General features: G+C 44.4%; 1 protein-coding gene across 3 annotated transcripts in view; it reads left to right on the forward strand.

Moving 5' to 3' along the window:
• CSRP2 (cysteine and glycine rich protein 2) overlaps positions 1 to 23822 on the forward strand; it is a 63018-nt gene that overhangs the window by 31004 nt on the left and 8192 nt on the right. For 2 of the 3 annotated variants that reach the window (XM_077474109.1, XM_077474108.1), the window contains exons 2-3: positions 15311 to 15429; positions 20779 to 20947. In XM_077474109.1, the coding sequence (XP_077330235.1) occupies positions 15311 to 15429; positions 20779 to 20947 (288 nt within the window). Of the gene's footprint in view, positions 1 to 12598; positions 12622 to 15310; positions 15430 to 20778; positions 20948 to 23822 lie in introns of those variants that run through there. The other variant, XM_077474110.1, reaches the window with a different exon arrangement.

Here is a 23822-nt window from a genome sequence, read left to right on the forward strand (position 1 = left end):
ACCATGCGATCCGATTCCTGTACGAGTTTGCAGATCGCACTGAGATATGCAAACTGATTTGGAGGTGTCAGTAACTTTTAATTGACACTCCCAGCAGTTCGCATCGGGCAGTGTGAACTGCCGCCGGGAGGCATGCAATGCGGGAACCCGCAGTAGATTCGCAGCGTTCCCGCATCACAGCAGTGGGAACCCAGCCTAAAGCCTAGGAATCTGGAGTGTTGCAAGGAGGCTTCTTTGAAGACACTGGCTCCTGTGAAGTGGTACTTTATGCCTCGAGGAAGTAGACTGCAGTTGTCCCCCACCTGGAGGTGGTAAGAGACCAACTAAGGAGGAAAGCCACATAGGAACCCTTTCACATTGTCCTGAATTGAATACTAAGGCTGGCCATACATTATACAATTTTCTTATTTAATTTTCTTTAGATTAACCTTCAACTATGTAGTGTAAGGGCCTGCCTGATTGCATACAAATTGAAAGTGTTTAGGTATGACCTTACGTTAGGTTTTTGGTAAATCTAAAGGGAAAATTGTATAATGTATGCCCAGCCTAACCTGAGAAATCGCTTAACCACTTGCTTACTGGGCACTTAAACCCCCCTCAGTCCCAGAGCAATTTTCAGCTTTCAGCGCTGATGCACTTTGAATGACAATTGCGCGGTCATACAACACTGTACCCAAATGAAATTTTTATCATTTTTTTTCCCACAAATAGAGCTTTCTTTTGGTGGTATTTAATTACAGCTGGGAGTTTTATTTTTTGCTAAACAAACAAAAAAGGATGCAAAAAAAAAATCATGTTTAAAAGTTTGTTATAAAATTTTTCTCCTTCATTGAAGTACGCTGCATTGGTGGGCACTGATGGGCTGCATTGGTGGGCACTGATGGGCTGCATTGGTGGGCACTGATGGGCTGCATTGGTGGGCACAAATAGGCACAGATAAGGCGGCACTGATGGGCAAAGATGGACACATAAAATGGCACGGATGAATGGCACGGATGGGCACTGATGGGTACCACTGATAGATGGAACTGATGGGCACTGATAGGTGGCTCTGATAGGTGGCACTGCTGGGCACTGGTAGATGACACTGATGGGCACGGATATGTGGCACGGGTGCAGCACCTTTGTTAAGGCAGACTGTGGGCACTGCTGGGTGGGCACTGCTGGGTGGCACTGTGGGCACTTTTTTATTGTTGCACTGGCAGGGGGCAGGTGGGCACTAGCAGTGCTGGCCATGATCGGGACTGATGTCCCGATCACGGCCGCCGGTGATCGGCTTTTTTTTTCTCCTCGCGCTGACAGCGCGAGGAGGAATAATAGCCGATTACCGGCTCCGTTATATCACATGATCAGCTGTCATTGGCTGACAGCTGATCACGTGATAAGGGGTCGGGATCGACGCTTGCACGGATCGGCGATCAGGCGAGTCTCGTAGACTCGCCGATCACAGAGCGCGCCGCGCCCTCAGGGGGCGCGCAGGCCTCTCGTGCACGGGACTACGTCAATAGACGTAGTCCCGGAAAAGGAGATCTGCGCTGTAGCCGTCAATTGACTATAGCGCGGATCTCAAGTGGTTAAACTTTGGTTGCAACGATCCATCTTTACAGTTTGAGTCCAGCCATCATAGATCTGCAGAAGATGGACTATTTTTTTTGAGTAGAATCTGCAGGTATCCTGTGCTCCCTTCATGACTGGACTTCTACTTGTAAGAAAACACTCTATAACAGCGTGCATCTGCATTCTCAAGGGTCACAAGTCTGGGCTTTCTTAAAGATCCCAGCCTTTCATACCTTCCTAACACACTTTCTACTGCAACTGATTATTTTTGTTAAGGTGACTGTTATGATCCTAATTTTTCATGGTTGCACAGAGCCTTTTTTTTTTTTTTTTTTCTTTTTTTCTTTATTTCTTTTTTTTCTTTTGCCTTAACAAAATGCTGACCGTTCCTGTAGAAAGTACTCCACTGTTTAAAGTGGTTGTAAACCCTTACAAACCACTTTGACCTACAAGTAAGCCTAGATTAAGGCTTACCTGTAGGTCCAAGAAATATCTCCTAAACCTACACGGTTTAGGAGATGTTTGCCAAAAGACAGGCACCGCTGTCTACGGCGCATGCGCCGTACACAGCAGTGCACTGAGCGTGCCACTGTCAACGGCGATATGCTGCGAGCGGCGGCTCCCGTGTGCATGCGCGGGAGTGATGTCATCGCAGCTCCGTCGAATGACAGCGCCGGAGCAGCGCGACCCACCAAAAACATGGAGGCTCAATACACAAGGGGACAGCGGTGACATCCTTTTGTTTTTTACCTTTTTTGTGGCTATAAAGCATTCCTTTTCATTACTCCCAGACCTCCAGATCAAGTCAGTAACCAGTTCCATTGCAATTTTGTACTACAAAATTTTTCTAGTCTTCACTGCAATGTGTAGAATGGGGACACTACTTCTCAAAGTGTGAGGATGTCTGTTTTATGTGCCCATCTGGACCCCAATAATCTTGATGGCATGAGTAAGATATGGTTTTCAGTGGCTACAAGTTTGTAAAATTGTAATCTCTACCTCTGCTCATGCTGCTCTTACACACCTCTCACATAGAATTGTTGTGGTCTAGAGAAGGGAAAGGTTTACCAGTTTCTGCTCCAACCTACAATTCCCAGAGCCAAAGGGGGCATGCATTCTGGATCTAAAGAACTTGGGGGGTTATTTACTAACGGAAAATCCACTTTGCACTGCAAGTGCACTTGGAAATAAAGTCGCTGTAGATCTGAGGGGGACATGCAAGGAAAATGTACAGCATTTTAGCTTGCACGTGATTGGATTATAAAATCAGCAGAGCTTCCCCTCATTTCAGATCTACCCCTTAGCTTTAGAGCGATTGCGAAAATCCACTTGCAGTGTAAAGTGGATTTTCCTTTAGTAAATACCCCCCTTAGTGTCTTCATTTGCGTGTAAAAAGTTTGCTTGGAATCTACTAGGTCAGTCATTGCTTGACTACTAACAGCTTTTATGTTGGCATAAATTTATGGATTTTAACTTTTTAAAGTAAGTCAATGGAGTGTTTAGAACCTCTGTAGCCTTGCCTTAGGATATAATGAAAGACCCCAGAGGATTAATTGAGAGAAGAGTGGCTATTTTTTTTTTTTTCTAAGTAAATCAATTTTCTATGATGTATGTCAGCTGCTGTTGGTAGTTCAGCCAAACGCTTGCTTAAAAGAAAAAGAATGTTAATCTTTGAGTTGTATGTGCTTGCCAAAAATGATAGAACATTGAGTCACATCACTAAAAGTTGTAGACAAGATTTTCCATCTACTCTAGTTTTAAGTCTCTTTCTGACATACAGAGACATGCTGGTCACAGAAATCTCATTCATAATAAACAAGGGAGCAGCCATTCACGTTTGTGCGTGTTAAACATGCATTTTTAGCATTCTGCTGTGTTGCTTGTGTTTTTAATGTTTTTAATTTGCCAAATTTTAGTACTATTTTTTTTTTTTTTTTTTTCCTCTACCAATATGAAATTGAACACTACATAGCAAAGAGGGAGAATGGGTTTTGGGACTTTGGGTCCATTCACACGGGGCGCCCCGTGGATATCCGCTTGCTTAGCGGGGATCGCCGGAGCGATCTCCGCTGAGCAGGAAGATGACAGGTCCGTCTCGGCACACTGCGCAGGGACGGACCAGTCACAGCGCCGCTCTCCCCTATGGGAGATCTGGTGACGACGGACCGCAGTGTCCAACGTCATCTGATGACGGATGGAAAAATAGCTTTTTCCTCCGTCACACTTTTTCGGATCAGAGCAGGTCGGATGTCAGCGGACTTGTCACCGCTGACATCCGACGCTCCATAGACCTCTTCAAATTCTATAAAAAAAAGTGCTGTAATGGCAACCAAAAATATGCATAGAACACAATGCAAAATTGATCAAGTCCCTTTCTATGTGAATGCAAGAGTGTTGTCCTCTCCTCCAAAAGTCACATTGTGGAGTACAAAATTCTTCATGAAGCAACGCTCCAATCCACTCACCTTAGTGATATGATCTCTAGAATGATATGAAGTCAAAATGGCTTGTTTCCCATGCAGGGGTTAATGATTTGGGCCGGTCACCTCCCCTAATCGGGAAAAGTGCAGCTCAACTTGCTTCAGTGTATATACCACAACATTGAAGAGGGGAAAGTCTTGGTGCTCATTGAATTCACATCGACTCCTTTATGGCGACTCTGTTCCTACTGAAGTTCCGCTACTGGACGTAACGTGTACAGGGGTGGAGCCTTCCTGGAACCATTGTAGAGGATTCAAGCTGCATTTTTTTTATTTATTTATCTGGATAATAAAAATATTTCTGTCATTTTAATTTTATGTTAGTCATGTTTTTTTTTTTTTTTCCCCCATCGTCTTTGACATGACCACCAGCACATGTTGGGTTTGATTTGGATTGTGTAATGTATCTTGGACACAAGTGTTTTGTAGTTATTTTATTATTTGCACTTTTTCATAGTGGGCAGTGCTGCACTATTTGGTTATTGGATATAATTGAACACGTATTTGTTCTGTGAGCGCAAAAAAAAATAAAAAATACCCGTTGATCCTGGCAGAAGTCATCTTGGCTGCCAACTTCCAGGGCATTCTACTTCTGCTGCATTTAGCACTGTTCAAAGTAGGCTACACAACACCTACCCAATGCTATAAATAAAACAAATTCAACCACCACATCTAAGGACTGTTGAGTAACAATATGAGAATGTGTTGGTCTGATTTTGACAGAAAAAATAAAAAAAAAATTCTGTTTTTAAAGGTGATCCCTGAGCTCCCCCCCCACAGCCCTCTGATTGCTAGCATTGCTGAAAAAAAATACCCTTTTTGCTCAGTTAAAGCTGCAATCACATTAGCTCCAGTCCCGGGTCTGCAAGACTGGATAAAGTGCCCCCCACCCAGGAATGTCACCAGTAAGGGACCTGGATGGCAGTCTTGGTCAGTATATTTTTGCTTTACAAGGTAAGAAAAACATGTGGGATGGGATAGAGGTGTGTGCAAGGAGGGAGGCTAATATTTGCTCAGGGATGAGTTTTACATTTACGGGTCAAAGGCACTGGTAGCAAAGTAACTCCAGTGTGCGGTTTATACATTATTTGTCATATTAAACATGCAAAGTCCTTTGACATGTCTGTCGGTTTCAATTGATATCATAGTTGCTGCCTGTAAATCCTGAGTAATTACCACAACCAATCATAATTGTTTTAAGTACTGTCCACTCATTCGTTGCCAGACTTTTCAGGGGAAAGTTGACAACATATTTTATTTTTCATTATACAGGTCCATCAAAAAGATTTGTATCGGTATATGTAGCCCTCTGATTCCTTCTGTATTGTAACTACTGTCTGCCCTTGTGTTGTAAAGCGCTGTGCAAACTGTTGCTATTCTATAAATCCTGTATAATAATGATATGTAACGGTTTGTCATGTAATGTTCTATAGTGAGTGAAATGTGTGGGTGGCCTATGATAAATGTGACTGTGTCCGCTCCTAAATATAATATAATGGACCACTACGGTAGTTCAAGGCCTAGACTGAAAGTAAGGAAATCCTCACATCTGCCAGGGTCTACCTCCTGAAAGTCATGTTTCCTGTTTTACATGACAAGGTTCCTTTTCTGCTGTGGAGAAGGCATCTGTGTATTGGTTTCTATTAGTTATTGACCACATACAAGTGTACGTGAGTTTGTACTTTGCACTGTTGAAGCCTCCTGTAGTGGTGGAAGTCACACAAGTTACCTTGGTCACAAAACATACTTTACTATCCACTGTTTGTTGTTGTTAGTGGTGTTTTGTGTAGGCTAGCAATGGTTTACCTTTTGCGTGCCTCAGTTCCCGGTAGTATGTTTTTTTTATTTTTTCAGGTGTAGCCTAGAGCACTGCAGGTTTGAAGTTTTTCATTCAGCGTAAAAGGAGCATAAATAAACCACAAGTTTGCAGGGGAATTGCTAGGATTGTAAACGGCCTGGGGCACCCAGAGGAGAGAAATAGCGTTGTGCTGTGCCAAATGGTGGGTGTGGCTTTAGGAATTTTGGGTAAATAAAATCTGAGCCTATTCAGAGTATATATAGTGCAGTGTTAGAAGGTTATAATGTATTTAGAGTGCAGTGGTTAGGAACATGTCTGATGTAGTCCAGCGTACAGAGTTCGGTGGTCAGGAGTTATGTACAGCATGGTGTATATAGTGCAAGGCTCAGGAGTATTACACAGCCTAGTGTGCAGGGATCAGGTGTGCGTATTGCACTGGGTGGGGGTGTGCGTATTGCACTGGGTGTGGGGTCAGGAGTATGTCATACAACCCAGCGCACAGGGGTCGGAAGGTGCGTCATACAGCCCAGTTTACAATAGTTAGCAAAAAGATCCAGAAAGTCGACAAAACAAACAGATTACACTGCTCCAAGTCAAAACCACTGACAGGCTGCTAGCTCTCCAAATGGATGGGGGTTCCAGGTGCAGGCTGATTGCATAAGCCAAATGTGTAGAAACAGAACGAAACTCTGGATAGCCGCACTCCGGATTGTGTAAAAATTAGATGCCTTTATTTCTTCAAAATGCAAGTGCAAAACTCCATTGAACAAAAAAAGGATTTTTGAATAAAATTGCTAACGCGTTTCACGCTACAAACAGCGCTTACTCATAGCTAGCTTATGTTCTGAATAACAAACAAATATATACTGTTCATGTATAAGCACACCACAGTGAAATCAGGGGTAAAACCATGACGGCTGATAAAGCTATCATCATAGATTGTCCACACATGCATTCCACACCCAGTTGTTGGTTGGTGAAAATAACTGGGAAAGGGGAAAAGGGTGAACATATCTGTGTGTTGAAAAGTATAAGTGTGTGTGTGTGTGTGTGTGTGTGTGTGTGTGTATATAAATATATTGGTGTAAATGTGATAATAATACTTGTAATTGTGCACTAGTGCAGAGTAACCTTTTAATGCATAGATAAAGAATATGAATAAATGTCATACAATTCAAAGTGAAACAGTATTGAATGTGTATATGTATGTAAATAAACTCAAATATTTAGAGAATAAACTGTGATATAAAAGTGACAGGGATGAACATGCACTAAACCAGGGCTCGACAAACCCCGGGCGCCAGATCGCATTGGCGACTAGAATTTGTGATCTGGCGCCTGGGGCAGCACAGCGGGGGTATCCTGTCTCCTTCCACCCCCCCCTGGCGTGATCGTGTCGGGCCGCGCCGCCGCCGGCCGGTAATTGAGGCCGCGGCTTTGAGGCCTTCTGTGGTCCTATGTTTAGTTCTGTAATCTGGCGCCATCTAGTGGTGGCTGTTGGTATGACAGCCAGCGATGCTAATGAAGCTTTCACTGCCCACCCATCTCACCTTTACTTAGAATAATAAAAAAAAAAAAATGTGTGTGTGTGTGTGTATATATGTATATATGTATCACAGCTTTCATTTCAATTGCTGTGTGTTCCCGGCCGCGCGCCGTCACACACAGCCCCTCCCCCTTGTCGGGGCACTTAGACATCATCCGCAGGATTGGACGGATGATCTGTCTATCAAAGTGCCCGGACAAGGGGGAGGGGCTGCGTGTGACGGCGCACGGCCAGGAACACACAGCAATTGAAATGAAAGCTGTGATGTTCCCGGCGCTGTTATCAAACAGGCGGCGGAGGCGGCTCTCTTCCCTGCACACAGTGCACAGGCTGGCTGCAAAATGACACACTGGCTGCAATGGGACACACTGGCTGCAATTGGCTACAATGGGGCACACTGGCTGCAATGGGGCACACTAGATGCAATTGGCTGCAATGGGGCACACTGGCTGCAATGGGGCACACTGGCTGCAATTGGCTGCAATGGGGCACACTGGCTGCAATGGGGCACACTGGCTGCAATGGGGGATGCCTCCTGTACCACGTCCTCTGTCTCTGACCATCTCCTGTACCATGTCCCCAGTCTGATCATCTTCTGTACCATGTCCCCAGTCTGACCATCTCCTGTACCATGTCCCCAGTCTGATCATCTTCTGTACCATGTCCCCAGTCTCTGACCATCTCCTGTACCGTGTCCTCTGTCTCTGACCATCTCCTGTACCGTGTCCCCAGTCTCTGACCATCTCCTGTACCGTGTCCCCAGTCTCTGACCATCTCCTGTACCGTGTCCCCAGTCTCTGACCATCTCCTGTACCGTGTCCCCAGTCTCTGACCATCTCCTGTACCGTGTCCCCAGTCTCTGACCATCTCCTGTACCGTGTCCCCAGTCTCTGACCATCTCCTGTATAAAAATATTTTTTAAAAACAGTCATTTTCGGTATCGGTGCTGTTTCGGTTTTCGGCCTAGTGTATTTTTCATTTTCGGTATCGGTTTCGGCACAAAAAAACCCATTCGGTGCATCCCTACAATCTATGATGATAGCTTTATCAGCTGTCATGGTTTTACCTCTGATTTCACTGTGGTGTGCTTATACATGAACAGTATATATTTGTTTGTTATTCAGAACATAAGCTAGCTATGAGTAAGCGCTGTTTGTAGCGTGAAACGCGTTAGCAATTTTATTCAAAAATCCTTTTTTTGTTCCCTTTTTGCTGTGACGTTTTGTTCAATGGAGTTTTGCACTTGCATTTTGAAGAAATAAAGGCATCTAATTTTTACACAATCCGGAGTGCGGCTATCCAGAGTTTCGTTCTGTTTCTACACATTACAATGGTTAGCCATACAAATATAGCCCAGAGTGAAGGTTTAGGAGTGCATATCGAATAGGGTGCATGGGACCAGAAATATGTCATATATATAGCCAAGTGTGCAGGGACCAGAGTGTGCAATGTGTAAGGGTCAGCAGTATGTCATTTACAGCTCAATGCATTGGGGTCAAGAGTATGTATTGCACCGTTTGCAAGGGTCAGGAGTATGTTTCGTCCTCCTCTCACTCAGGACTTGCATACATGTGTACAAACATTTACAAAAAACCTAAACAAATGTAAAAATGCATCAAACAAAAAACCTGCATACGTACGCACTTAAATAAGTGCTTACTTGGTGTAAATGCAAGCTATATCTGATGGAATAGTTGACACAAAAATATAAAATATAGCACAATGATACTCAACCTTTTTAGCTCTGCATCAGACACCTTACATGAATGATATTTAACTTTTTTAAATTAAAAATAATGTTGCAGTTTATACTTGTATGAGCTGTTATAGTGTTTGAAAATAAAATTGTCCCAGATTTCGTTTTTTAGAGTTCCCGTTTTGAATATATTGTGTTATTGCATTATTTCTAATACATCACATCCTGTAATAGGATTGCATTTAGTTGGCCAACAGATACAGCTGACTGATTAACACTGTAGGTAAATGAAACCTGCAATTATTATAATGTTCATCTCCAGTACTTGGACTTGGAAGATTCAGAAAGTCACATTTTATGTCTGTTCATTCTTCCATTAGAAAGATTCCACTTCCTAGTAACTGATATCACTAAGGCAGGAAGTTGGGGAAAATTCTTGTAACATTGACAGACAACAATAAAAATCTGGAAGGTACTGATAAGCTGTGAGATTATCAGTGAAATGGTTATAAATGCAATTTGGAGCCAACAGTAATAAAAATGTATGTGTTTGCAGATAGGCTATAAAAGACTTAAGCAAAGTGTACTTGATATACAGCCATGTCACTTTGTTCTGATTTAATAACATAACTTCATACAGATGAGCGAGATCACAATTTTTATTTTAGTTGTTATTTATTAACTTTAAAAAGAATCTTTGATTTTAATAAAAGTTAAAGCTGGGTCCAATGTAACGCACACAAAGTCCTGGGACAGGGTACACCCCATTAAAACTGTTGTATTTGAACAGGAAAATATTAAATCTTAATAAATATTCTTTACAGATAAAGGTTATATTTTGGATACACAAGGAAAAGTTTGCCTTTTCACTCATTTATTCAACAAAATATAATTAGATGTAATTCTGTACTGTGGAAAAGGTAAGTATACTCTTGATCTCAGAAGCTGAAACTACTACTTTCGGTTATTTTGCATACCTTCCTACTAGTCTGGGGGGATGGGGAACGGGGACCTGTTTGACAGGTCCCCTTCCCCACTTCCAGGGACGGGCTGTAGCCCGATCTCCCGGAAGTTCGGCCCCCCCTCCTCCTTCCCACCTGCCACCAGGCCAATTGGAAAGCGCAGAGCGCATGCGCGGTAGGGAACCAGCAGTGAAGCCATAAGGCTTCACTGTCTGGTTCCCTTACCAGGAATAGCGGTAGCAGCACTTGAGTCGATCCGAAGATCGGCTGTGGTGCCAACATCGTGGGCTCCCTGGACAGGTAAGTGCCCTAATATTAAAAGTCAGCAGCTGTGGTATTTGACAGCTCAGGTTGGAGTCACTGTACTAATACAATGTTAGTACAGCAATCCCCCCCCCCCCTTCTGTGCAATTGTGCTTTTAAAAAAAGGTGCGGGGCCCCCTGTCAGAACACTCTGGTCAGCGCTCTAAGCCAGTCTGCAGACCTTTTTCTGAACAGCTGGCTTCTTTGACTGGCTGCTGTACATATATTGAACCAGCTGATGCCGTCCGACTTTTGTCCCATGTGTACTAGGCTTAAGCAATTTCCACAACCACGCTTATCAGTTTGTGTAAAGTTCTTTTCCTGAAAGGCTGTTCCTTCTTTTCTTCTTTCCTCCTTCCTCCTTACTTTTTTTTTTTTTTTTTTTTCTTTCCTTCTTCCATCAACTTGTGTCTTTGCCTGTATGTTTAATACCAACCTATAGTCTTGCTCAAATGTTTTTTGGACAGTAAAAAGTGTATGTATGTATGTATGTATTATAAAAAAAATTTTTGTTACCTGCAGATCCCTTGATTAAATTTTTAGGGTTCTTGGAGGCTTCTTTTGGCATAAAACAGTCAGCCCTGAGACTGAATGTCATGGCCAGCTAGGCTTGCATAAGTGAGCATGTCTTAAGTTTCCCCCTAACTTGGAATAGGCATCTATAGATTTCTTCCTTGGGGTCTTCGAGCTCTTGATCTACACCCTAAATATTTGGGGTTTAAATAGGACCCATTCCACCTGTATACTATCCAGGGAGATTATTTTATGAGAATACACACTGCATGTACATTTTTGTCATTTTGTTCAAGGGCACCCTTTATCTGTAGGCATCATTTGAATAGTTTTAATGTTTGTTCAAATATGTTGGGGGGGGGGAACAACATTTTCCATTGGGTGCACTTAATTTTTCACATGACTATACCTGGTGCACTGGGCTGTTCTGACAAGCAAAGGTCCAACGCTTTCTGATCATTCTGAAGTTTTCCTGCCTCTTCCTGTCTTCTGGACATTCCTATCGGCAAGTGAGGCTGCCCATCATGGTGATTGGTCAATGGCAGTGGCGGCCCATCCATTACGGGCGCTGTTGGGGCCCCCCCCCCATCCATGTGCCTGGGCCCCCTGATCTACATGCAGGACACCTGACGCATGGATTCCAATGGGGGGGGGGGGGTGTTTTGTGGTGTGTGTTTTTGTGTTTTTTTTTTTTTTTTTTTTTTTTATTAGAGCAGGAGGCTCTAATAGGTTTCAAAAAAGGGGGGGGGGGGGCTCAGGGCACTGAGCCCACCCAGTTGTGTAACAATAGCAAATGAATATTCGCTTTTGTCACCCTGATTCTCCTCCCCAGCCAATCAGGAAACGGCCCGTGAGATTTGTTTCCATATTGGCCAAAAGGAGAAGCAATCTTTTTGGGCAAGGGGGAGGTGGGAGGAGACGCACGGCCACAGGAGAAGCAAGGGAAGACCGTCTGACCCACCCCCCGCCACTGTGACTCCAGGGATGGCTCAGCCATCCAACACTCCCCAGCTTGGAGGGAGTAGAAGGGGAGATCGGAGTCATCCCAAGCAGAACATCTGCCTCTTAATGTAAGGAGGCTGTCTGTCCCCCGTGGGTGGTGTTCCCGCAATACGTGTCCGTCCGGGGGTGGACAGCCTTGTCGGCTGCCGAGGGGGGGGGGGGTGGCATTGGCTTATCCCAACTATTGAGCACCAGCCACCACTGGTCAATAGGATTGCAGGGTGAGTCTTGGGCAGGCCATACATGATTCGCCCCCCCCCCTTATTTATTTTATTCAGCCAGCAGGTTGGATAACAGAAAATTAATAAATTCTCTCATCCCTTCCGCCGTGCTATTGTATCATGACAGCAAGGAGGCTTCCCCACCATCAGAATAGAATACACTGATTAGCACTGACAGCAATAGTGGGTAGCCATAGGTGTGCGCAGCCTGTTGCATTAGGGTGTGCACCCAGAGCTCCAATACATTTGCATGTGACATATTTACTGGCCTCTTCCCCGCTCTCCATCCTGAAACAATGGGAGGAAGGGGGAGCAAGTGAGCACATGGGGGACCCGGGCAACAGAAGGAAGAGGAACAGGGAAAGGAGGGGTGGCATATATTAGTACTGATCCCCCCTATATTTTCCTCCTTTGGCAGCTGAATGTTGACAAAAGGGAGAGGAGGAAAAGCCTACTTTCAGCTGCTGGAGGAGGAAAATGCAGATCGGATCCACTAAATTCCACCCCGCCACTTCTCCTGTCCAGGTTCTGAGGGTCGGCAAGGTAGGATTGTGATTTATGATAAAAGTATCCCTGCGCTATCAACAAGAGCATAAGCTATCCCTAAAAATAGCTTGCAGCAGGCCACCTGCAGGGGTATAACCCTACCCCCTAAATAATACCTATATATAAAATCAAACAAATGGTGTTGCGCTACCTCATCAAATTAAACTCCAAATTCCGACGCGTATCGTCACCGATCACGTGATAGGTGGCGATACGCGTCGGAATTTGGATACCGGACGTGACGTTCGTATTACGAGTGGAACGCTCAGTTGTGTCTGAAAGCTGTTTTTATCTAACGCTGTGTGAGTACCTGTTCAATGTATTTATATAAATACATTTTTAATACATACTTCACTATTGGAGCATACTTCTCTCTTTCCTATGGAACACTTATGGAATAACATTGAGCAATGAGACCTGTGTGTAAACTATAGAAATCGAAAACATCAACCGTGGGGGCCAACACTTACCTGCCAGGAAAGGGGATACAATCCCTGGATTTTTCTATTGGGTTGTTCTGCTGTTTATCTTTCAGCAGTAAGGTAAGGGGCCACTTCACCTGATGTGCCGTGAAAACACTGAGAATAAGGACTAGACACGTTTTTTGGCAACCCTTTGGAGAAGCACTGAATTAATCACTTGTACACTTTATTCACCCCAAGTTCACATATAGACTCTATTTATTGAGCTACTTTGTTTCTTTTTGTTTGCTTTTTCTTTTAATTTGTTTTGTTGATTTTGCATGGTGTGTGCCACGCTTGTAATTTACACAGTTCTCTGGTTGAATTACTGTAGAGATGTTTTGTATGCACAAGACACTTTGATATTTATTGCTGCTATTTAATTTCAGCACTGGACACTTTATATTCACTTATTTGATTATTCATGACTGTATTTGTCTGAGGCACGTTATATAGTTGGAATTATTTTGGATACACTGTGCAATATATAATTGTTTAATTTAGGGTATACCCACTTAATAGGCAGAAATTGCATCTTTGTTAGCACAACTTTTAATATATATTTTTGGTATAAGAGATTATAGTATAGTTTAATTTTGAGGTAGCGCAACACCTTTTGTTTGATTTTATATATAGGATTGTGATTTACCTGTCGCCTACTCACCAATGACAGGTTGCCAACCCCAGGATTAGGGTGTGTCCAGATACAGCTGGCACACCCCTTGCTCACGCCTATGGATGGCACTGATAAATTGAAGATTTACTTACCGGCTGGTTGTACAGACATCGATCCAGAGATCAATGTCTGTACAATCAGCCTACCCATACTGTAAATGGATGGAAATTCAGCTGGTTCAGCATTGCTCCAGTATGAGAATTTCGATCATCTATGGCCGGCTTTTGTTGCAAACTTCAGCACTACCTCAGGCTCTGCTTGTCAGTACCAACTGAGAATGTTTTTACCGTAGGGTTTTGAAGGCTGCTGCAAATATATACAGGCAGACGCAGACCACCATCTAGGTTCACACACTTTATATCTGTAGCAGTTTTTTTTTTTTTTTTTTTTTTTATGATTAGGCGGTTTAAACATAGCTTGCATCTATCTTTCATGCTAGATTCACAGTGATGTGTGTTTGCAGATCTGCATAAATGCACTAATACTACATTTAACCTCATTTCTTTTTGGACCTCGTTCATATACAGCATATGCAGTTTCCTGCATTTGGAAAGGTGGTGGTATTTTTTACACGCAGCGCAGTGCATTTTTTTTTTTTTTTTTGCTCCCTACACTTCAATGGATTTGCACAAAAATGCATATACATGCATTTGACATGGTTTTTCCTGCATAATAGACACTTCCACCCATCAACATCATCACATAGCTTGCCATTGTTCAAAACAAAAATGCAAAATGCATTAAAAACACATTAAAATGCAAAATATTCCAGAAAACATGCTGCAAAAACACACCAACTGCACATGCATAGATGTGAACCAAGCCTTATAATGGCTTCCTGTGATCCCCTATACAGGGGCAGAATTTGGTTTTGGTGAATTTCACTGTGCATACTGATGGCCTCATTAAAGCAGTTCTGTTCCATCATTGTAAGGTCAGAAGGCCGGGATGTGAATTGGTGAGTTGGCTGTATTGCTTACCAGCAGTAAAGAAAAGGAAGGTCTCCAATTTTTATTCTGTGAAAATGTCAGGACTGGCTGGGCCATTCTTTTAACCGTTAATATGGCTTTGATAGTAACAGTAATTTGCTTAGGCAGAATGCTCAAAAAAATATTTAGTGGTCTATAAAAATCTAACCATTATAAAATGTAACAATTTGCTATTAGCAGCATGTAGGCATGGATTGGATTGCAAAACGGGCATAGCGTTATCTGTCTACACAGTAGACATAACCAGCTAAATATCTCAATGGCTTTTTGAACTGTTACAGGTGGAAACCTGTGATGGAGCAGGAATATGTTTTATAAAATAAGAAGCAGATGTGGATTAAAATCAGTCAATGATTTCAGCACCAAGTTTGTCTCCGTTATACCACTAATTCTTTTCATTGGCTGTTGGGAAAGATTTACTACATTTTTTCCACAAAGGAATGTGTTGTATAATTCTGCTTTACAGATTGAGTGATAGGGTGGATCTAGTGCATACCTTTTTTTTTTTTTTTTTTTTTTTTTTGTTGCTTGTGATACTGATGCATCTGTTTATTTTCTAGCTACAACATGCCTAACTGGGGAGGTGGAAACAAGTGCGGTGCATGTGGAAGGACGGTTTACCATGCTGAGGAGGTGCAGTGTGATGGAAAGAGCTTTCATAAGTGCTGCTTCCTTTGCAGTAAGTTTCCAAATGTGTTTAACTTAATAAATCACAAACAAAAGTGCAGCATTCTCTGTTTTTATAGTATTTGTTTTACTCATTTATATATTGCACTGTTTCTTTATCAGATTTTCTGCTGATTTTTGTCTTTAGATTTACCAAAACCATGTTGTGCAAGGGCCTGTCTGATTGCATACACATTGAAACTCTTAAGGTTTGACCTCATATTATATGGTTTTGGTAAATCTGAAGACAAAAATCAGCAGAAAATCTGATGGCTTAAAAGGTGCTGTTAAGCCCCATACACACTATGTCCGTGTATCAGAAGTAGCTTGTAGGTAAGTTACACTAACGCATGCTAAAGCCAGTTAACCCACCAGTAGCACCCTAAGGAAAGCCATACAAACTCTATGGATATAGTGGGAGGAAAATCCAAGACGCAGGGCTATGAAATAAGAGCACTAACCTCTTAGCCATTCTGCTACCCTCTATATACATGGGATTAAGAATTGTGCCCAACTCCTTCCAAAATGAACCTCCATACAGAACTCCAATAGCTGAAATTTACACACAACTGGCAAGGCTCTATCCAGAGGCGTACCTAGGCGCCATGTATGGCAATACAGTGGGTGCTGCATTCATGGCAATACAGTGGGTGCTGCATTCATGGCAATACAGTGGGTGCTGCATTCATGGCAATACAGTGGGTGCTGCATTCATGGCAATACAGTGGGTGCTGCATTCATGGCAATACAGTGGGTGCTGCATTCATGGCAATACAATGGGTGCTGCATTCATGGGAATGGAGTGGACCAGTCCATTGCCATGAATGCAGCCAGCACCGACCCACTGTATTGACTCCCTCACAGGCTCACACACACTCACCTGCCACACTGCTGACAGGGAATGATTTCCCAATCCAAGTCCCAAACGAAGTCCCAAGGCAGAGCAGCCTTCGCACATGCGCCACCGACATGCAAGGACTGGCCAGCCCCGCCGCAGGACAGCACATGACCAGTGACCACCGCATTCGTCCAATCACAGGGTGCAACATGGAGGCCGGATCGCACTTGCAGGGGACACGGCAGTTAAATTCAGAGAAGTGACACACAAACTGGTGCGGTGCGGGACTTCGATTTGCACCCCCTGCCTCGGCCTGCGCCCCTGGCGGGTGCGAGCCTCGCCAACCCCTTGGTACGCCCCTGGCTCTCAAGTTTCATTGCATTTGTTTGAACATGCTGTGGTCTCACTTTAGAAAAGCATGGTGCTCTGTATATTTTTAATTATGGCTGTAATGTGTATTAAGTATTTGTGAAAGTGTGTGTGTGTGTGTGTGTGTGTGTGTGTGTGGCTGTGTGTGTGCGCCTTTCTACTTATGCTTGACCAGGCCACCTCTAATTTCGCTCAGCCTTTTCACAGCCTAATCGAGCTCTGGAAGAAGACCTTGCACCAGCCAGGGTAGTACTTGCCATACACTTGGCTAAGCTCTACAGTAGATCCTCTTTATGTGACAGTTTGGCTCTGTTAATTATTTGTGAAAATTGGCAAAAGTCTTAGTGAAGCTTTAGCTCTGTTACAATAGCCTTAAACATTTTGTGAATAAATCAAGTGTTTTTGAATGGCATACGTTGTTTAAGGAGGGGCAGGAAGATTTTCACAAAGACGCAAGAAGTTTCCGGTTTCTGACATCACACGGTGGGGGGGGGGAACAACATTCGTTCCTCACTGTGTGTCGGAGCCAGATGCTGCCGGTCGTTTCCCTGCCCAGGACAATTTTCGGCTTTCAGCGCTGTCACACTTTGACAATTGCGTGGTCAGACAACACTGTACCCAAACTAAATTTTTTATTTTCTTCCCACAAATAAAGCTTTCTTTTGGTGGTATTTGATCACCTCTGGAGTTTTTCTATTTTTTTTGATAAACAAACTAAAATAGACCAACATTTTTGGGGAAAAAAAAAAGTTTTTATTTTTGTTATAAAATTTTGTTTTCCCCTTCACTGATGGGCACTGATCAGCTGCTGTGATTGGCACTGTGGTGGGCACTTGAAAGCTTTTTTTTATTGGGGGAATGCCGGGCACTGATTGGCCGCTTATTTACACATCTGAGGGGGCTGTGCTGATAATCTATGTGCTGATTATAAGCACAGCCTCCTCTTCCCCCCCCCCCCCCCCCCCCCGTCAGGGAGAGCCGCCGACCAGCTCTCCCTGTCGGCACAAACAAAGGAATGCCGTTTACCAGCACTTCCTGGTTCACACTGATTAGTCACAGCTGATCACGTGGTAAGAAGCCTCTGACAGACGATTAGAGATGCAGCGTGTCAGAGTGACACGCTGCACTCGCAGTTGCGGAGCTGTACGCCCCCATGGGAACGCGCCAGCATGTTATCTTGCTGGACGTCATATGATGCCCAGTCAGGATAACAGAACCACTTCCCGGCTGTCATCGTGCATACGGCGAGCGGAAAGTGGGTTAAAGTACCATTTAGCTTCAGTTTGTAAACGTTAAACACAGATCCTAACAGGTGTGCTGCTTTTCACTTTAAGCTGCTTGAGGGCTTTAGTACTACTTGAGACTTATCGGGGGCCTGCTGGAACCTTCTAGCAGCTTGTTTAACCACTTGCTTACTGGGCACTTAAACCCCCCTCAGTCCCAGACCAATTTTCAGCTTTCAGCGCTGATGCACTTTGAATGACAATTGCGCGGGCATACAACACTGTACCCAAATGAAATTTTTATCATTTTTTTCCCACAAATAGAGCTTTCTTTTGGTGGTATTTAGTTACAGCTCGGAGTTTTATTTTTTGCTAAACAAACAAAAAAAGATGCAAAAAAATAAAAAAAAATAAATCATGTTTTAATAGTTTGTTATAAAATTTTGCAAACGGGTCATTTTTCTCCTTCATTGAAGTGCGCTGATTAGGCGGCACTGATGGCTGCATTGGTGGGCACTGATGGGCTGCATTGGTGGGCACTGATGGGCTGCATTGGTGGGCACTGATGGGCTGCATTGGTGGGCACTGATGGGCTGCATTGGTGGGCACTGATGGGCTGCATTGGTGGGCACTGATGGGCTGCATTGGTGGGCACTGATGGGCTGCACTGGGGGGCACTGATAGGCATAGTTAAGGCGGCACCGATGGGCACAGATAAGGCGGCACTGATGGGCAAAGATGGGCACATAAGATGGCACGGATGGGTGGCACGGATGGGCACTGATAGGTACCACAGATAGATGGGACTGATGGGCACTGATGGGCGGCACTGCTGGGCACTGATGGGCACTGATGGGCGGCACTGCTGGGCACTGATGGGCGGCACTGGGGTGCAGCACCTTTGAGGCACTGTGGGGTGGCACTGTGGGGTGGCACTGTGGGTGGCACTGTGGGCACTGACGGGGGGCACTGACGGGGGGCACTTACTTTTGCGTTTTATTTTACTTCAGGATGGCACTGCGGGAGGCAGGTGGGCACTGGCAGGTGGCAGGTGGTCCCTTGTATTGATGGCCGTGATCGGGACTGATGTCCCGATCACGGCCGCCGGTGATCGGCTTTTTTTTTTTTTCTCCTCGCGCTGTCAGCGCGAGGAGGAATAATAGCCGATTACCGGCTCCGTTCTATCACATGATCAGCTGTCATTGGCTGACAGCTGATCACGTGATAAGGGGTCGGGATCGACCCCTTGCACGGATCGGTGATCAGGCGAGTCTCACGGACTCGCCGATCACAGGGCGCGCAGGCCGCTCGTATCCGGGACGACGTCAATAGACGTAGTCCCGGAAATGTAGGTCCGCGCTGATGCCGTCATTTGGCAATAGCGCGGATCTGTAGTGGTTAAAGTGACAACCAGCACTCCTGTTAACATCTGTGTAGAACGTTTTTCAAATACAAACTGAGTAGCACTTTAAAGGTTTAGAGAAAGTCGGTTGAAGTTTGCAGAAAGCTCTGCAAAAGCTTGCCGAAAGTTACATGAAAGCTAGCTATTCACTCTGCTCTTACGTAAGCTGAATCCTGTGTGAAACAGGCCTTACAGGGGGTAAGAATACATATACAGGCATACTCCACTTTTAAGTACACAATGGGGTTTATTTACTAAAGCTGGAAAGTGCAAAATCAGGATCACTTCTGCATAGAAACCAATAAGCTTCTAACCCCAGCTTGTTTAATTAAGCTTTGTTAATAAAACCTGCAAGCTCATTGGTTTCTATGCAGAAGTGAGCCTTATTTTGCACTTTCCAGCTTTAGTAAATCCCATTGTGTACTTAAAAGTGGTGTATGCCTGTACTACTTTTCTTCAGCTAAAGAAGCTTGGACTGTAACCTAGGGGAAATTTCTATGAAGCCAAGAAGAGTTACTGTCATTGCTCCCTAGCTTCAACTTCCAAGAACAGATCCTAGCCAGGAGCCTGGTTCAACCAAATCCTACAAATCTGCAGACAAGAAGTCTTTGACATTGAGGGATGCACCGACATTTTTAACCTGGGGGACATTTATTGGCCTTTGCAGACACCTGATAAAGCAATAAAGAAAAAAGCACCCAAGAGGTGCTGGAATATGAGTTCATGCAAAGTGGTGAGAGTGCAAAACATTCAAAGCGCTCACTGGCTCAGGTTTGGCTGCTCACAACAAACAAGGCTGCCCTCCAGTGGGTACCCCAGCAGGTTACCAGTAAATACATGCACAAATGGAAGGCGTGCCAGACCAAAGGATTGGAGTCCAAATTAATTTATTAGTTTTGTACTAAGACGGCAAACGTGTTTCGCGGTCAGACTCTTCCTTCATCAGGGTTACAACAAAACACAATCTATTTTAAATGGGACTGATAAAATCATAAGTATGTACATATGCTTGCATGCATACATACACACGGACACAGGCATAGAAATGAAGATAAAGAACTATCAGATGGTAACTAATGTGTAATAGGTTCATTTTAGGAATTATCAGATGCTACATCATGTTTGGTGCATATACTTGTACCTTGAACATCTAAATGAAATAATACACTAGATAAAACCATTAAATGTAAAATTTAATTCATCAAGCACAGATGTCTTTAAAAAAAAAAAAATTTTTGCAGGCTAAAAGCTTTTGTTAACTATGTCATTAATAGTTCTTTTTAACCTGTGAGTTTCTTCTTCTTCTTCTTCTCCTCCTTCTCCTCCTTCTTCTCCTTCTCCTCCTTCTCCTTCTCCTTCTCCTTCTTCTCCTTCTCCTCCTTCTCCTCCTTCTCCTCCTTCTCCTTCTCCTCCTTCTTCTCCTTCTCCTTCTCCTCCTTCTCCTTCTCCTTCTCCTCCTTCTCCTTCTCCTTCTCCTTCTCCTTCTTCTTCTTCTGTGTGTGCATTCATATTTATCTACTTTGTTTCTAGTGGTATGCAGAAAAAACCTGGATAGTACAACAGTGGCTATTCATGATGATGAGATTTACTGCCGATCCTGCTATGGGAAAAAATATGGACCCAAGGGCTATGGCTATGGACAAGGCGCAGGCACCCTGAACATGGACCGAGGAGAGAGACTGGGCATTAAACCAGAAGAGTAAGCATAATTACTTAATATTCCTTCCTGACCTGCTCCTCCACAGCCATTTATTGTAAAATGTGACAAAGCTTTGTATTCACATGACCAGGAGTTTAGGCCAACAGTATACTGAAGCAAATGGACAGATTCCGGCACTAGAAAAAGTTATGCAAAACACGAACCATAAGCAAACAATCATTACATTATGTGGAAAAGATAATGGTGCACATTCAGTGAATATAAGTAAGGAGTTTTGTGACCCCCCACAGTAGCAAAATACTGCAGGAAAATTACTGTTATGTAAGGCATACAGGACCGTCTGTGTCCAGGGCTGATAGTCTGCGCTCAGGGCAGATCATTCACGTGTATGGTATGTGTGGAGAGAGTACCATTTGACACAGGAAATCATTCAGGCCTGCTTTTGGTAGTCTAAGACCTGTTTATAGACAAATGGAACAAAATCTAGCTAATCCTAAATTATTCAGTTAATTACTTAGTGGTTGTAAAGGCTGAAGGTTTTTTACCTTCATGCATGAAGGTAAAAAAAACCTTCATTGGGCAGCTCCCACCTTAGCACCTTCGATGCTTGCCTAAGCCTGATCTCGATCCAGCAATGTGCAGGAGACCCGAGGCTCTCCCGGGTCTCTCCCTCCTGATTGGCTGAGATGCAGGAGCCATTGGCTTTCGCTGTCAATCCCAGCCAGGGAGTTGGGGCTGAGTAGCGCTGTGTCTTATGGACACAGAGAGCCGGCTCAGCAGGAAGAATGCACACGTGCCCCCACAGCAAGCGGCTTGCTATGGGGGCACTCGGCAAGGGGGAGGGGCCCAGAGCGCCGGCTGGGGACCTGAGAAAAAGGATCTGGGCTGCTCTGTGCAAAACCACCGCACAGAGCAGGCAAGTATAACAACATTTTATATATTATATCTTTTCATGTGACAACCCTGGAGAAATTACACTTTGCTACAAAGTAGTGAGTGTACAGCTTGTATACCAGTGAAAATGTTGCTGTCCCCTCAAAATAACTCAACACACAATCATTAATGTCTAAACCACTGGCAACATAAGTTAGTACACCCCTAAGTGAAAATGGCCAAATTGGGCTCAAAATGTCAATTTTGTGAAGCCAACATTATTTCCCAGCACTGCCTTAACCCTCTTGGGCATGGAGTTTACCAGAGCTTCACAGTTTGCCACTGGAGTCCTCTTCCACTCCTCCATGATGACATCACGAAGCTGGTGGACATTAATGACCTTTCGTTTTTGAGGATGCCCCACAGATGCTCAATAGGGTTTAGGTCTGGAGATATGGTTGGGTAGTGGTTGTCTTTGGAGGTGTGTTTGGGGTCATTATGTTGGAATACTGCCCTGCGGCCCAGTGTCCAAAGGGACGGGATCATGCTCTGCTTCAGTATGTCACAGTACATGTTGGCGTTCATGGTTCCCTCAATGAACGGTAGCTCCCCAGTGCCGGCAGCACTCATGCAGGCCCAGACCATGACACTCCCACCACCATGCTTGACTGTAGGCAAGACACACTTGACTTGTCTTTGTATCCCTCACCTAGTTTGCACCACACACGTTTGAAACCATCGGAACCAAATACGTTTATCTTGGTCTCATCAGACCACAGGACATGGTTCCAGTAATCCATGTCTTTAGTCTGCTTGTTTTCAGCAAACTGCGGGATTTCTTGTGCATCATCTTTAGAAGAGGCTTCCTTCTGGGATGACAGCCATGCAGACCAATTTGATGCAGTGTGTGGCGTATGGTCGGAGCACTGACAGGCTGACCCCCCCCACACCTTAAACCTCTGCAGCAATGCTAGCAGCACTCATACGTCTATTTCCCAAAGACATGTGCATTCAACTTCTTTGGTGGAACATGTCCTGTTAAACTGCTGTATGGGCTTGGCCACTGTGCTGCAGCTCAGTTTCAGTGGCAGTGGTGGTGGTGTGGGGATCAGTGGTGGTGGTGTGGGGATCAGTGGCAGTGGTGGTGTGGGGGGGATCAGTGGCAGTGTTGATATTGAGGGACGGGTGCCACTCACTTGCAGATCACTTGGTTCCCCCTCCTTGCTGGGTCTTGCTTGGGTGAGCAGAGGATAGGCGGGGCTTGTGAGTGCAGGCGGAGCCGAAGAAGATGGGCAGGGACTGTGCCCATGAGTGCAGGCAGGGAGTATGGGTGAAGCGGGCGGGGACTGTGCGGAATGGGTGGAGAGGATGGGCGGAGCCTGTGCAGTGTGCCCCTGAATGTGCTTGGGGAGGATGGGCGGATCGGTCGGAGAGGATGCGTGGAGCGGACTCGCCTGAATGACTGTTTACCGTGAGTGTACTGTACTATCTCCCAGGCGGCAGTGGGCCCCCCTACAGTGGCGGAACCCGAGGGCCCAGTCGCAAATGCGTGTGACGCTGGTAATTCCGCTAATGGGTCTAGGGCATGTCCCTCTCCTAACCCTTCCCCATTGCATGAATTCTCAACAAGCAGTCTACTTGATGGAAGCAAAAATATCAGCATTTGTTACTATTTCATGGACAAATAATGGCTTTAAAACTCTATGCCTCTTCTCTTACTCCTTCTGTTTCTCAGATCCCAATATGCCTGCCCTAGATGAGGCAGACACAGAAGAGAATGAATAGGACATTGAGGTAGTATTGGAGGAAGTTGTAGAGTATTTTTCATATAATTTGAAGAGGAAGCTACACGCAACATGCTTGCTAATGTAGAAAAGCTCACTGCTTCCATCCACAAAAGCCTTTGTACTGTGCAGCTTGATTCTCTTCCATCTTGCCATGCCCTGTTGGGTAAAAGACCTGTAAAACTCTTGCATTCCCTGTTTGTGAACAGTTTGTAATCCTGTGACAACTGAACCACTCCAGAAAGGATTTATACTCT

The sequence above is a fragment of the Lithobates pipiens genome, unplaced genomic scaffold, assembly GCF_037356315.1.
Source record: "Lithobates pipiens isolate NorthernLeopardFrog02 unplaced genomic scaffold, aLitPip1_a1.2 Scaffold_8, whole genome shotgun sequence".
Taxonomy (NCBI): Eukaryota; Metazoa; Chordata; class Amphibia; order Anura; family Ranidae; genus Lithobates; species Lithobates pipiens.